The 16,316-nt window shown below is 33.3% G+C and overlaps 1 protein-coding gene across 3 annotated transcripts in view; it reads right to left on the bottom strand.

The window, feature by feature from the left end:
• Positions 1-11,888, bottom strand: part of LOC143225258 (uncharacterized) — a 42,960-nt gene extending 31,072 nt beyond the window's left edge. For 2 of the 3 annotated variants that reach the window (XM_076454338.1, XM_076454341.1), the window contains exon 1: positions 11,841-11,888. In XM_076454338.1, the coding sequence (XP_076310453.1) occupies positions 11,841-11,873 (33 nt within the window). In that variant the 5' untranslated portion in view covers positions 11,874-11,888. Of the gene's footprint in view, positions 1-11,463; positions 11,671-11,840 lie in introns of those variants that run through there. The other variant, XM_076454340.1, reaches the window with a different exon arrangement.
• Positions 11,889-16,316: the final 4,428 nt, after the last annotated feature.

Here is a 16,316-nt window from a genome sequence, read left to right as displayed (position 1 = left end):
GAACCCACATGAACTTGGAATCTCCTGTCCATTAAAAAATGTTAATAAAAATGACCAAATGGCCACATAACCCATATATATGGAGGTTCACAAAATGCCATACCTCCATATTGTATCATTTGACTTCTCAATGTCAAATGATACTGATACAAGATGTTGTCATTTGAGAAAGGCTTCTCTGATTGAGGTTTCAAGTTGAATCGGGTGCTCCAAGGTGGAGCACTGTCATTGGAACCCACATTGGGTGGGTGAGAGGAGGAGGTTTCGTTCCAGGAACCAAACAGGATGAGCATTAACCACAATAGCCTGGCACCAGGCATAAGGAAAAACATTCCCTTGCCAGATCCAGTTAAAAACAATCAAAAGAATAGCAAGAAAAGCAGGAGATAGATGGTGCAGCATTTCATAGGGTACATCATCAGGTCCAATAGATGTACTGCCAGATCAATGAAGGGCCAGTTTGAGTTCAACCAGTGTAAAGGGACAATTGTAGTCAAAAAGACAATCAGCTTGAAAGGAAAGAGGTGATCACTCTTCCCAAGTCTTGATGGCTAAGAAGGTGGAGGATGAAGCAGAAGTGCTATATTCCAGGCAAAAGCATTCACCTAGAGTATTGGCAATGCTCCAGGTATCAGCTACTTCCTGGCCATCAGAGAGCAAGATCGAGAGGGGGACAGAATTATATTGCCCACTGACCTTTCGAATCTCATCTCATATGACTTTGGAACTGGTGGTACAATGATATGCTGGTTATGAACTTAATCCAACATTCCTTCTGGGTTTGACGTTTTACCAACCGAGCAAGTGCAGGGCCTGCTGGAAAGTGATGAGGTTAGAGAGTATGGGATATCTACGAAAAGTATCCCAGGTTCGTTTTTGAGCCTTCCGTGCCATGTGGCAGGCAGGATTCCTCCACAGACGAGTATACAGTGGAAAACATGTCAAAGTTTTAGGAATACATTGAGCAGCTGCTCATATAATACAGTCAGTTACTGCTGCCACACAGTCATCTATTGGCAGGATCGAGTTCTGTGAGAGCAATGATAGAGGGTCAGTTTGCATGATCCAACTTCCACCAGGGCATGTGGATGGTGTGGCATTGATCATGTGTGCCTTGTGGATTATTGTCAACCCTCCAAGAAAAAAGGAAGAATAATGAAAGGGAGCAAATTGAGAGATCAGTAGCAGTAAAGAACTGACCAGGTGCATGAAAATAAGTAAAAGAACCAGTATTGAAAAGAGAAAGGTTGTGATCAGAGTGCATATGCTCTACAGAGAGACCCTTCCTATCAATATGAGCACTTCCCCAGAAGGGATGATGTTCATAAAAGTCCACCAGGATTAAAAATGGAGATGGCAATTGTTCAATGAGAGCATCAAGGTCTGATTGACCATATGTCTCTCCAGGCAACAGGTAGACAGAACAAACAGTGATGGTATGACCCAAGGAAACACAGATGGCTACGGCTTTCAAGGGTGTGTCGAGTGGCAAAGATATGGTGGACACATGCGAATCAACCATCAGTGCCACCCCTCCATGCACTCATCCATTACACAGCCTGTAATTTCTGTACAAAGAAAACTGCCAAAAAGTAACTGTATTGGCAGGTTTCAGAAATGTTTCCTGTAAGGAAAGATACAGGATGGTAGGAAGCAATCAGTGTTTTGATGTCATCCAGATTAGAACGTAAACCTCTACAGTTCCATTGTATCAAGGTGGCCAGTTTTATTTATGTGTAGGCAAATAGAGTGGAAAGCTCCCTTTTGTTTTCAACCATCTCTTTTTTTCTTTATTTTCTTAATTAGAGGAAGGTCAAATCAACCTCCATGGATCCTGCCCTGGGTCGATTGGGCAGGTCTCTGTCATTGGAAGAGGATTACAGTGACTGATGCATGAACAATTGATTGTTTTGCATCTTGGGGTAGTAGTAGAAGATGTACCTGAAGAAATGTCCATATAAAGAACCAAAGGAAGTGGATCTTGGGGTTTGCTGGAATGAATGTCAGGGACATAGATGGGTGTTGACATTGATTCATTAACTTTTTAATCATGGAAGGCAAAAGACTTTTCATATGGTTTGAGCATGATTCTTTCAGAGGCATGGAGAGATCTTTCCGCACTCCCACTGTAGTGGTGGAATGAAGTGTAGCAGCATGCATCCAAGATGAAGTGGTGGACAGCAACTTTTGAGCTTCAGAGTAAATAATGTTTTGAATTGTTTTCAAATGCTTTACCTCTTTTTCTTCCAACCACTTAGAGCAAGAACTGTTACAATTAACTTAATGAGGGTCTGTTTTATTCTCATTGCCATCATGATCCTTGCCACTGCAACGGGCACATGTCAAGGAACCACAACATGATGTCTTAGAGTGACTTAACTGCTTACACTGGAAACATGCGAGAGGGTTTGGAATGTATGGCTGTACCTTGCAATTAAGATAACCCCATCTTGATGGTAGCAGGTTGATGAGGTGATGTAAATGTTAAAATGAGGACATTGGTTGGCATCACAATTCCATCTTCGTCATTACTTCAAATTCCTCTCAACAATAACTCCTCACAACAAATTTATAGTAGCATGGGGAGTAACCTCAATTGGTATATCCCCAATTGCCTTTGAATGTAAGAGGAGTACACTGTTTTTAGATGTGAATGTTTCCACCAATATGTTACCAGAGCAAAGCTTTTTGACTGACTTTGGAGAGCCAACAAGTCCTTCTAGTTTCTTCTGAATAAAAAAGGGAGACATCTGCCCTAAAAATTTGTCTGAAAGAGAATGTAATATAAGAATATGAGGTACAGGTGTTACAGATGTTGAAGATTACTGCTCAGAATCTTCAAGACATGGTCGTTTACCTATGGACTGTTTTTTCACTATTCTATTTTTTATTTGGGGGATCCATAATAAAAAAAGAATGTTTAGGTGCCCACTATCCCCATCCACCATGAAGCCCTACAAGTGGAGGCACCACAATACCAAACAAGGACATTGCAGCAATGTCAGCATTTCATTAGCACCATACTCAAACACCAACATCAGATACAATCTCCACAACACCTGTTGAGAACATCGAACACTAGTACTTGGTTGACCCTAGCTCAAGTGGACCAGCCGAGTAACCCTAGGGGGCCACCCCAAGGCTGCACTTTTACAAGAATTTAAGGCCAAAGTGGTACATTATGATTGGACCCCTCAATCACCATGATCCCCTTCACAAGTCACGATGCACACGAAACACATGAATTGATGTTTAGACCACAGTGGGGGTAACTGAAACAACAGAACCTTCTCTGGGACAGTAATGAATAAGGATAACTACATGTGAAATAAGATTACCAATTGTATGTGATAATATGTTTAACTATGAAACAGCACAACATTAAAGAACTTTTTGATAGATCTAGGCTGTCGTATCTGCTACACTAAGTATTAAAAAAAATAATTAAGAACCAGCTCTTATCATTAAAATTTTTATCAAGAATTCCCTTAAATTACCTGCACCCTACCACTTGGAAAGGTAGCCTGTTCTGGAAGCCAACCTTACAACAGGAGAATGACACTGTCTTAACCATGTTCATTGAACAAAAAAGAACATCCTCCTATGTTTACCACCACTGCAATTCAAAAAAGTACAGTGTGTCTGTAAAAACTCTGTACCTTTACAAAAAGAACCACATACCAAAAAAATAAAAATAACGGATGCTATCTTAATTAACAACAGCCCAACTCTAAACCAACAACCCAGGATACCTACCAAGGTATCTTTACTAAACCATTAAGCAATCTTCAGTCATAAAACATCTTTGTTACACATTATATCTATATTTTTACATCTCTAAACTATTTGTATTTGATGATGACAATCTTATTGAAATATTGTACATTTATAATATACTTTTCATAATTACCAATTCAAGCCATCTCCTAACTTACTTTTGTGAAAACGTACAGGGTGAAACCAACTAAACATTATTAATCTTATTTTTATCATGTTATAGGTTTCATACAACACAGATGATACATCTCCACGAGATAAAAAATGTCAAAACTGATAATTTCTCCATTTGATGAAGCTTATTTGATGTGCATTCAGTAAATTATTCTTGTGTATTTGTTTTTATAATAATGTTCAAATATTATTAAAAAAGAAAAATCCTGTTATTTCCTTCAAAAGAATACAAAGACTCTCTGAGAGTAATTATTACAAAATTATTTCAATATATTTTCAGTTATATGTCTTGAACTGGTGTAGTAAAACATAAGTTATTTTAGGCCTCCTGTGTATATTATTAACATTTTTTGTGATGTATGTTATTGTTTCTGGTGTATCTATACAAACATTTTAATATACCATTTAAATGTCTAGATCCACATTAATTTCATTATTTCCAAGTCTTAATTCAACCTTCAACCACATTCTGGAATTATGGTACACACACACAGTTTTGCCCTGTTAACCTTCTCAGTTGACGTGATTCTCTTTCACAGTAAACTTAGTGTGACAAATGGTGCATCCCCTCGAGAAAAACCAGTCCCATAATTTTGGTAAAATGATGCTTTAGACAATGCAGTATCTTAGCCTTTTATACGTTTTCTACTATTTTTATTGTAGTTAAGTATATCTTCAGCAGCTGATTAATTAGAGAATCAGTAGGTCTCCTTAAACAATTGAAAATATTGTCACATTGGCCTCTCACACTGTTTATCATATGCAATCTTAACAAACATCAACCATTAAAAGAACTTTTAGCTATAAATTAACACAGAAAATCAAGAGTCTTTGAAAAATAGTAGTTCTTATACTCATTACACAAGAAACTTCAACTAAAACATTGGTATAACAAATACAACTGGTTTAGTTTGATTATGTTATTATACAAATGTGAAAAATCCTTTTGAGTGACTATTATACATTAAACACATGGCAGTTGTGCCTCATGAAAACAGTTATATAATGAGAAGTAATTAAAAGTCGTTCTTAATAATAATCTCAAGATTTCATTAGTTTTCCTTTCACCTTTAACATGTTTTGACTTACTTTGGGAATAACATTATTTCAGTGGTATCAACACAGTTTGTATACTGTAATTAAACAGAAAATTTAAGTGTTATGCATTTTGTCAAAGTGTAAATGCTAAATAATCTACACCATTCATAGCCTTGTATCCAACAGTAGGATTTAGAATTTCACTGAGTTTTTAGCTATTAGCCAAGTGTAATATGATTTCATACTGTGGGATTACTTGCTTACTCCAAAAGTTAGAAGCCACAGTAACAGATGATTCACACATTGGTGCTCCATAAATATGTATTAAAAACAAGCCTTGTTTCAAAGCACTCTTCACTCTATTCAGTGAATACTAAATGTAATCTTAATTTTGTAACTGAAAGTACATTGAACGTAATATTTTAAAATTATTAAAACTCTGACCATGATATACGATACCAATTTTCACTCTTTTCATTTTCTTGAATAAAATATATGAAATTGTGCTCCAACCATGGAATTGCACGCCAAACAAAATTTTATCAGGGGGAAATGGGCCCACAAGCAATTTCTAGAGGACCATACTTATTACAATAAAAATATTTAACCAGTGTTACTTTGGGTTAATAACAATAAAAAAGTTACAGAAAATTAATATTCATTATTCTGTGTTGGCTCAGTAAAGATTGATAAATAGTTGGCATATTTAATCGTGCTAGTTAAAAATTACTGAGATATGGATTAAAAACAAGCTAACTTTACACAAACAGGAATCCTAATTAACCCTATCTTCATGCATCAAAGACCATGTCAACTTGTTTGTTCACTTTCATTTAAAATTTTATTGAACTACCATTTTATAAATTTATATTATTACACATGGTATTAAATCGTAGATTAAAATTTAAATTTTAGTATTATCCATTAGTTAATTTCTTAATCTAAAAGTAAATATTAAAAGAACACACCTAAGAATCAACTTTTATGTGTAGTGATATGTTGAATGTAGCATTGGTTCAAATTATATGTTTGTGATGTCCATATTTGGACTGTATTTAGTCTATAGCATTGGATAAATTAAATTACTGAAACTGACAAACTAGAATATAAAATAAGAACCTCCTGTCTTTTCTATTTGCTGAGGAATGGCTTCATGTACTGAATCAAATACAGCAGTCCATCTACCTCTTTTCATTATTCGACATACTGGTGACATAAGCCTACTTCTGTCTGATTTGTGAATAACCAATAAAAATCTCAGAATGTCCACCATGTGGCTCCCTGATCCCTTGCAAATTATTTGTGTGGAAAATCCTTTTTTTTCACTCTGACTTCTGAGATGGTAAGCTGACACTGTAGTCTGCTCAAAATATTTTTTTAGACGTAAACACAGCTTAGTTACTAAACATGATAAATTATAATGAAATTCTATAGTAATGAAATAGTATGTTATGGCTTTTTAATTTCAAATGTATAAACAAAACCTAAAAAACATTTTCTCTCATCCACCTCATGCAAAACTTGATAAAACTTAGCTAACTACAGCAAGCAGAAAATGTTAGTGACGATCAGAAACCCACTTGACGTAAAAATATATTTAAGGATGGCTGGTATGGGTATTAACACTTTCACTACTAAAGCAGGAAACAATGTTTCGATCTTGGTAGGTTATCTTAATTTGAAGATGACCTAAGAATATCGAAACATTGTTTTCTGCTTTAGAAGTGAAAGTGTTAATACCCATACCAGCTGTCGTGAGATACATAAGCAGTAACTGAATATAAAGTTCATAACTACAGGGTGTTTGGAAAGTCATTGTGCACTTATATATCTATTAACATACAAAACTGCACAGTGACTTTCCGAACACCCTGTAGTATTATTTCTTATACCTTTTTATTTACTATTCTATGTTTTAAGAAAAATAAGTTTAAGAACCTATTTGTAAACAGTAATAATGTTTTTACATATATAATGTATTGTACATGAAATGTGACTCTATTTTACACAAAAACACAGCCAAGACAGGAAGGACTACAGGTCAGTTTTACAGTGTTTATACTCTTGGATACTGTACCACAAGTACATATGCACTACATCATTACAGCTTTTGTAATGTTAACCAGGCATGACTGGAAGTTCAATATAATAAAATAATAAATGTATAATGTTATGAGACTTAAGCTATTTTGCCTAAACATTTGTATTTTTGTGTCATAATATGTAGTGATTCTAGAATGAAAAAAAGCTTAATTTATATTTATATCCTAATCTTTTATGATAGTTATGAAGTTAATCAAACTGACAGATACTATATTAGGGTAGAGAAAGTAATAAACAAAATATAGTCTTACTAAAAACAAGTATTTGAAATGTATTTAAACAGTTTTAGAGATCACAGTAGTAATATCTGAGATTTTGGTGACAAAGAATAGTTTTTAGTCATACTGTGAAAATCACTTTCCATTTGGACTAGTAGTGAGACAGACTTGATATTATCACAAACAAATATTTAGTAAAAAATACAGTTCATTAAAAACTTTTTTTTTGTGTATATAAAATACTTCTAATCATTACTAAAAACTTAGTAAATTTTGAGAAGATAAACATATAGCATTAAAAGTTATCATATAAATACTGAACATATGCATGTGTATGTGAACTTAGGTATTTTATACCGAGCCTATAGTGAAAGGATTAACTGAGACGAGCTACAGCTAAACAGGAAGCAACAAAAAGGGAAGATGTGGATATCAATATTGGCCTCACTTCCTCAAGTTGTTTATTTGTTTCTAAGCTCATGTTTCTACAGCTTCTTTGAACCTGCACTATAAAATGTAAAGATATTAATCACTTTAATGGGTTCTTTCTGAACTTAGATTAACCTTTTCACAACAAGTCACAGGTCAAAGGCCATATCACTGCATTTGTTGAGTTACATTCAAAATTTTATTGAACTATGTGAACTTATGTCTATTTGTTAAGAATCAAATTGTAGATTATAATTCAAACTTTAATATTATATATGAGTTAATTTCTTATTTTAAAAGTAACTATAAAAGAACACATCCACATACAGATTTTAGTGAGTCACCTGGTATGTTTAATTCAGCACTCATTTGAAATTATATGTTTGTGATGTAAAAATACTAAGTCTGTAATTTTGTACAAATCAGAATTTCAAGTTACTAATATTATCAAGCTAGAATATAAAATAAGAACCTCATATCTTTTTATTTTGCTGAGATATGGCTTTTCTACAGAATCATAAACAGTAGTCTCCTTCACCTCTTTCCATTTTTTGGAAACGGTCCCTTATGTACACTAACTTCAATAAATGACATGTGAATAACTAATCCAGAGCTTCAAATGTCCCCAGAATGGTTTTCTCAGCTACTTTTATCTTCGAAAAGGATACCATGTAGTTTCAACCCAAGATTTCAAGAAGGTAGATGGTGTCTTTAGTCTGCTTCAAGTTTCACATTTTTTAAAATTTAAATACATCTTAGTTACTAAGCTTAATAAATTATAGTGGAATTATATGGTATCAGTGTAATTAGGTCTGATTTTTTTGGTTATTAAATTGTATATATAAAACCTACAAAAAAGTTTCATATCCTTCATATGCAAAATTTCAAAAGGCTTAGCAACCTGTGTCCAGCAGCAACAGTGAAGAGATAATTGTTTGCTTCACTTCTGGATTTATTTTTCTATATTTTAAGAAAAATAAGTTTAATAATTTATCTCTAAATAGTAATAATCTATATAAATTTATATGTAGAATGTATAATAATTGAAATGTGACTGTATATTAAAGAATATTTGTCCACCAAAACACAGCAAAGACAGGGAAAACTAAAGGTCAGTTTTATATCACTGGATACGTAAGATGAGTATATGTGCACTGGGTCAATGCAAATTAGGTAATGTTAGCTAGGCATGACTAGAAGGTTGAAATAATAAAAATTAATACATGCACAAGTAAATATATAGTGTTATGAGACCTAAGCTACTTAGACTAAACATTATGGTTATGAGGTTGGTCACGAGACAGACCCCCTCATAGTTGGAGTATACAAGAAACAAAATATAAAGTCTTACTGAAAACAAACATTTGAAATGTATTTAGGAGGTTTTAGAGATTACACAAATAATACTTGAGATTTTTGGAACAAAGAATGTTTTTTTTAATCATAACATGAAATCACTTTTCACTCAGACTTGTATTGAAACAAACTCTATTTTCATGAATAAACCCTTAGTAAAAATATTTTATTAAGAAAAATCTCATATTTTGTACACAAAATACTTACAATCTTTACTAAAAGTTCACCAACCTTAGTGAAACTTATTATTACATTATAATCAAAAATTATAATGCACACACTTTATGTGTGCATGCAAATGTGTAGACTAACTCATGTATATTACACTGAGCCCACAGTGAAAGGGTTAACAATCCACTCAAAATCCTATACACTGTTTACATTTATGAAGTGATTGTTTTTTTACATTTTCCACATAAATCATGAAATTAGAAAAACTGTAAAACAACAGGAATTAACAATACTTTTGGTATTGTAATGTTTTAATATTTCTGAAAGTACTTTGGAAAGAGACTATCCAATAGTACCACAAGTCTTCTGGCCAAACAATACACGTTGAGGTCTTTGTTTTCCAGAATTAGAGTGAGTTTGTTGTCACTGAAGTATAGAATGTCTGTCACACACTATGACAAGAATCTTAAGTTTATCACATGAAATCTAAAGGCAATTACTTTTCAATTATTTGATAACTGTGTACTAACGTTAGACATCCATTTCTCTGTGGAAATGTCATTCTCAATTTTCTATGTTCTTTTCTCTACCTAACTGATACCGACTACTCATGCAACACATACCACAATGGTAATAATACCAGTGAAACTTTTTTGAAGGTAAAATAAAATGAACGAGTATTTCCTTTAAAATTCTTATAAAAGCTTAAGTATAGCTACCAATTGTTATTTTATTCTTTTAAGTTGCATGCTGAATCTTTTTTTGCCACACCTGCATAAATACACACCACTGAAATGTCTCTCTCCAAGAACTTTACAATCTTAGGAAACATGTTTACTATCATCCAGAAAGCCGCATATTTTTATTTGAAAACTAGTGAAATTTTCCCATTTAAAAAAGATATACTGGTGGTTGATCTGTACAAAATTTAAATCCCATTTACTTAAGTTAGAACAAGACTAAAAACCAACCTTACGATCAGTATCACTGATTAAGAATACTTTTCATAAATTTCTACTCATGAAGATAAGAATGCACTGTTTGATCAGTTGGGTGCCCTTGTTGTCAATGGTTCTTTCTCTTGTGAAAAGTGCAATTCCAATAATATCTCAAGAATTGGCTGGTTTATATCAGTCTCAATATCTAAATGTTAAGTTAACATTTCAAAACAATGATAATAAACAATAAGTCAAACAAAATGTAATTACATTTTATATACTACCTAACTATATTTGTTAACTTGTTTTTGAAGTTTGCACAAAGCCACATGAGGACCATATGCACAAGCTGTTCCTAATTTAGCAGTGTACAAATATAGGAAGGCAACTAGTCGTCATCATCACCCACTGCCAACTCTTTGGCTACTCTTTTACCAATGAATAGTGGGATTGACCATAACTTATAAAGACACTATGGCTGAAAGGGCAAGCATGTCTGGTGTGATGGGGATTCGATCCCACAACCCTCAGATTGTATGAATTCAGCATGCTAACCACCTGGCCATGCCAGGCCTACCTAATACTTTCGGTGTTAATAATGTCTTATCAGAATAAAGCAACAATGAATATACAGTGTGTTCAGAAAGTCACTGTGCAATTTTGTAATCACCATTCATTCAGTCTATTTCAAGCCAGCAACTGATAGCGATGTTTAGAAACAAAATAAGGATCCAAGCCTGTATTGATGCCAACAGGGGTCACTTTCAACATTGTTTATAATTGTCATTCATATTTATCTCCTGTATTCTATATTGAAACATGTCTGTTAATAAATGCACAGTGACTTTCCGAAACACCCTGTACAATACAATACTTTTGAACGCACAAACAGTACATGACTAAATATCGTCTTGAACCACTGTCACAAAAATGTATTTCTTTGGAAAGAGGTATCTTTCTCTGACACATTAATCTTTACCAAAGAAAACTCAATCCACAGAATTATTATCCCAGTAACCCTCCAATGACTGTAATTTAGTACAAGAATTTTAGGGTATACTTAAGTTATATCGACCGCAAGTCTAAACAATATACTACTGATATTACTCGTTAGGCCTCACTTGATTAAACGTTGAACTTAGAATTAGATTGTTGTCCACAATTTTTATTTTATCTAAGAATAAGATTTAGAAAGAAATATTGGAAAGGGTTATATTCAAAATACGACTCTGCAGTGTATATTTTATCTAATATTTTACCTCAAGTAATGCAGTCTCTCCTACGTAACGCTTCTGAAGGCTATATAATAGAAAGAGGAATTTATTCTATTGACTTGTGTAGTAACTTATTAAGAACCAGAAGTACGATATAATAATTTTCTGAAACAAGTATAGCAATCACTCTTTAACGCCATTACTGTACTAGGATTATCCAAAATCGAAATTAAACTTTTTTTCTTAACTTTAAGTTTAAAATAAATCAAAATTTAGAGAAATAGAGTAGACTGTGATTTAAAAGTAGGATTTGGCAAAAATATATTAATAAATTAATGCCAAACTGAAAATTGTAAAAGTATGACTGAAGTAATAAATTTGTTATAAAAATTAATCTATTGAAATACAGTGATTACATTTACCAAAAAGGAAAGTGGAAAACAATAAGAATACATGACAGTTTTAATCTGGAACAAATTGAACTTGTAAATCTTTGTAAATAAATTCTTATTGAAGTACCAAATACAAAGCGGTTTGAGAATCTTTGGTAACTTTTGTAATATTTGAAAACAATAATTCAAGAAAAACAATGCTTTAAATTAAAGTTAATATTTTCTTATGTTTTAAAACCTTACAAATATACTAAAGATTTAGCAATGTTTTATGTTTGGTAAAATAAGCTGGCTTCAAACGTCGAAAAAAGCGTATCAAAACACGGTACAATAACTTATTAAATTTATTTAATAAATGGTCTAATTCATCTGTGTGTGTTTTCTTATAGCAAAGCCACATTGGACAATCTGCTGAGTCAACGGTCTTATTCATACTACTGCATATGTTTAGGTCAGTCCTGGATATGGGAATTCAATGCAAATTAACCAAAATTTCTGTTCCAAAATAAACTTTGGACAAAAATTAAAGTGCAACTTGTAAGTTAGTGTATTTTATAGTGTGAGGGAGGATTTTTTTGTAGCAGCTGATTGTCTATTGAAATTTTAATAAAGCCTTGAAGTTTTTATTTTTTGCGATCTTAACTTTAGAATATACGGTTACCGAAAAGTCTTAAAGAAACTTTATATTAAGAGTTAGAAAGTTAATCCCACCTCAATGCCTGCTAACTCCGTCTAAGATAACTAACTTATATTTATCAAACAAATAATACAAAGCAAAGCGAACTGATAAAATGAGACGAAAGCTTTTACTTTTTGGACTTCCTATACTATCTCTTTCATCCCAGAAGAAAACAGAATAATTCTGTCAAATAATTGAATTCCAGGACAATAAGGCCCGGCATGGCCAGGTGGGTTAAGGCGTTCAACTCGTAATCTGAGGGTCGCGGGTTCGAATCCCCATCGTACCAAACACGCTCTTCCTTTCAGCCGTGGGGACGTTATAATGTAACGGTCAATCCCACTATTCGTTGATAAAAAAGTAGCCCAAGAGTTGGCGGTGGGTGGTGATGACTAGCTTCCTTTCCTCAGTCTTACACTACAAAATTATGGATGGCTAGCGCAGATATTCCTCGTGTATCTTTGCTCGAAATTCAAAAACAAACAAACAAACAAATTTTTTAAGGTTCTTCATCAACCAAAATACCCGTCATCTTTTTGCACATGAGACAGTTGAAAGAAATCAGAAGTAAAGAACTAGCACTCAAGAGTCAAAATTTATAAATGCAACACAAGGTATTTTTTTGTCTAAATTGTAACAACTGTCAGTATATTTTATAATATTACTGTAATAATGAAAATGGATGTCATAGACGGATAGAAATGAATAATATTAACTTCGGTGATCATACCTGTATCAACAACTTACTTTATGCTGTTTTTGTTAACCCCTTGCCCGAAGAGATAACGTAATTATCAGCACGGTTGGCAGAAAAAAGAAAGAGGAAAACACCTTACAAGATTAACAACAAAACCATTTGCAGTAGATGTGTGTATATTCTATAATCTAATACAATAAAACAGAACGTGAATCTCTCTCTCTCTGTCTCTTGATTACACACTAATCTCATATCCATTTATTACGTAAATTAAGTTGTTTAGCTTCCTGTGAACTAGAAACGAGTAGTCTATGACTGTTCGAAAACTAAAGGTGTATCTCGACTAAGATGTACCGAAAATGCACCATTTACGCAAATTGTAAACGCACTTTTGTAATTTGTCTTTTACAATACATATAATAATAATGCTCAGTTTTTGTCTATTTTAAAAATGTATGTCAACCTTGCTGTCTAAATACGAATGCGCGCCACATTTCGTTTCAACGGTTGTAAACAAAAACCGCGTTAAACATACTTTAGTGGACACGTTCTATAACAATATATTATTTAAAAACTTTTGATAAGCTTTCAAATAACATTAGTTCATATAATAACATTATAACCTTATATACTGATATTTTGGTTGTACACTTCTTTACCTCCTGTGTGGGAGCTTCTTGTAAGAAGAATGTTAAATAAGGCGAATTTCAAAATTCAACGAAACTAATCAGTGTTCGAATTATCATGACGTTATTGTTCGTAAAACGCTGATTGAATGTGTGTGTTTTTTTTCTTATAGCAAAGCCACATCGGGCTATCTACTGAACCTACCAAGGGGAATCGAACCTCTTATTTTAACGTTGTAAATCTAGTGGGGAGCACACTGATTGGAAAGCTTTGTTTACTTAATTGACATGTCCGGCATAACCAAGAATGTGGTTATGTCGTTCAACTCACAATTTAAAGGTTGCGGGATCCAATCCCTGTCACACCAAACATGTTTGCTCTTTCAGCTGTGATGACGTTATTATGTGAAGGTTAATCTCACTGTTCGTTGATAAAAGAGTACCTTAAAAATTAACAGTGGGTGGTGATGACTAATTGCTTGCCTTCTAATCTTACACTGCTAAATTAGAGACGGGTAGCCCAGTTATCCCTTGTGTGGCCTTGCACAAAATTCTAAAAGAAAGAAACAAATACTTAACTGACATTTCCAAGGTGGACGCCAGGTAAAAGAAGAACGTTTAAAAAGTGGAATTTGCAATAGAATAAAATTACTGTACATTCATTTTACCGAGCTACATTTCGAGCAATTGCGTTTTCATAGTATGCCTGAGGAAGAGCAAGTGCTCGTAACGTTGCAAGATAAAACATTGTGTTTTCATAGTGATTTTATTTTATATGAGAAAAGTTGATGTATCTCATTTACAGTAAACTGTAAATAACCTACCACAATTATTTCGCGTCTCATTACATTTGACATATTGCATTTTTCAGAATAAACACTTTTTCGAAACGTTGAGTGTGTTGATATAATGGTGAGCAACACCTGAAGTCAACAATGACAAAGTTGATTTTAGGAAAAGGCTGCGCCAACTATGAGTATTAACGTTGGATTTTGGAATTTATACATAAAAAGAATTTTGCTTAGAACAGGTTTTAGTTCAGGTAGATTAAAAAAGCTAAGATTACAATCACCATTAATTCTACGCATAATCTTGTATTGTTTTGGCGTTATATTAACAACTTAAAACAATGCTTAGCATGAGATTGCCATCATAATTTTGATTAATTTATTGGCATATCATTCATTTAAAAAAATTATGTAGTGTAATTTTTCTAGTCAAGACACATGTTCTCACATAGTCCTTGATGGATTAGCGGTAAGGCTGAGAGCTTATAACGCTAAAAATCGGGTTCAATAGTCGCCGTTGGCGTAGCACAGATAGCACATTGTGTAGTTGGTGGGACGGGTACGAGTCAATAAACGATTATCGTGTAAATAAATATTGTAAGAAAGTATTATTCGACATATTGTAAATTTTCTTTGCTTGTCGTGCTACACAGATAGCCCTCGAGTAGCTTTGTGCGAAATTCCAAAAAACAAACAAACAATTGTCGTGCTACACTTCTCGGGTCCATTTAAATCCACCGGACAAACAGTGTTTTTTCTATTATCATAAATTGGATAGTTCAATGAACTTTTTACATTTTTATATGGTTATCTCAGACACTTATGATGGTCTTAGGTTATTGGTTTAATGTGGGTAGTCTTTGTCTTCAAGATATCACGGTCTGCTAATTTGTATAGACATAGTTACGCTGAGACTAGATTTATGTCTATAGCTGTGTAAGAGGGTGAGTAACTTAATTTTAGATAAACTGTTCTAGTTTAATTTAAAATCAATGGAAATAGAAATAGTTTGTTTTTTTTGTCTGCTTTTCGGACATGATGTCGTTTGGTTGTATTACACCGGTTTGTTTGAAAACGTACAGGAGTAACATGCTGCCACCTCTTGTAAGCGAATGAAACTACTTGATTTCGATATTAATGAAACTATATGGCTTTTAAACGTGTGAAAAAGAGAAGAGAAAAAGGACAATGCTGATATGTTGATCAAAAGCCGGTATATAATTATGTGTTGAATGTGTAATGTTTTATTTTTTGTTTAGAAATTTCGCTCAAAACTATATAAAGACGACCTGCGTCCCTAATTTTCAAATAATAGACAAGAAGGATGGCAGATACTCAAGAGCACTCAACCTAAACTTTGTGGATACGTTTGCTTTTGAGTGAATAGTGAGATTCAACGTGATTGTGATACTGAAGGCATGGTCCTAAAGTGCTGAGTTTATTTTAACAGCAACCTGACGCGAATGACAAATTCTTGAATTCAAATTTTGGTTTTTGGTCATTCAAGGCACTGAATTTGTAGTGTGTTACCTTGCTTCGCTCACCACGAAGTTATATATACAATTTAAGTAATTTCATAAAGGTTAATTCCTTCGTACATATTGGTAATAATTTGCCTTTACGAGAAAACCTACAGAGTTTAATCGATAAACAAAGGAATTACACCAATGTCCAGTCTGTTTCATTTGATAGTTGAATATGCGATAATTTTATATC

The sequence above is a fragment of the Tachypleus tridentatus genome, chromosome 9 (genome assembly GCF_004210375.1).
Source record: "Tachypleus tridentatus isolate NWPU-2018 chromosome 9, ASM421037v1, whole genome shotgun sequence".
NCBI classification, from domain to species: domain Eukaryota; kingdom Metazoa; phylum Arthropoda; class Merostomata; order Xiphosura; family Limulidae; genus Tachypleus; species Tachypleus tridentatus.
The sequence above is the reverse complement of the archived record's forward strand: the minus strand, read 5'-3'. Positions and strand labels throughout refer to the sequence as shown.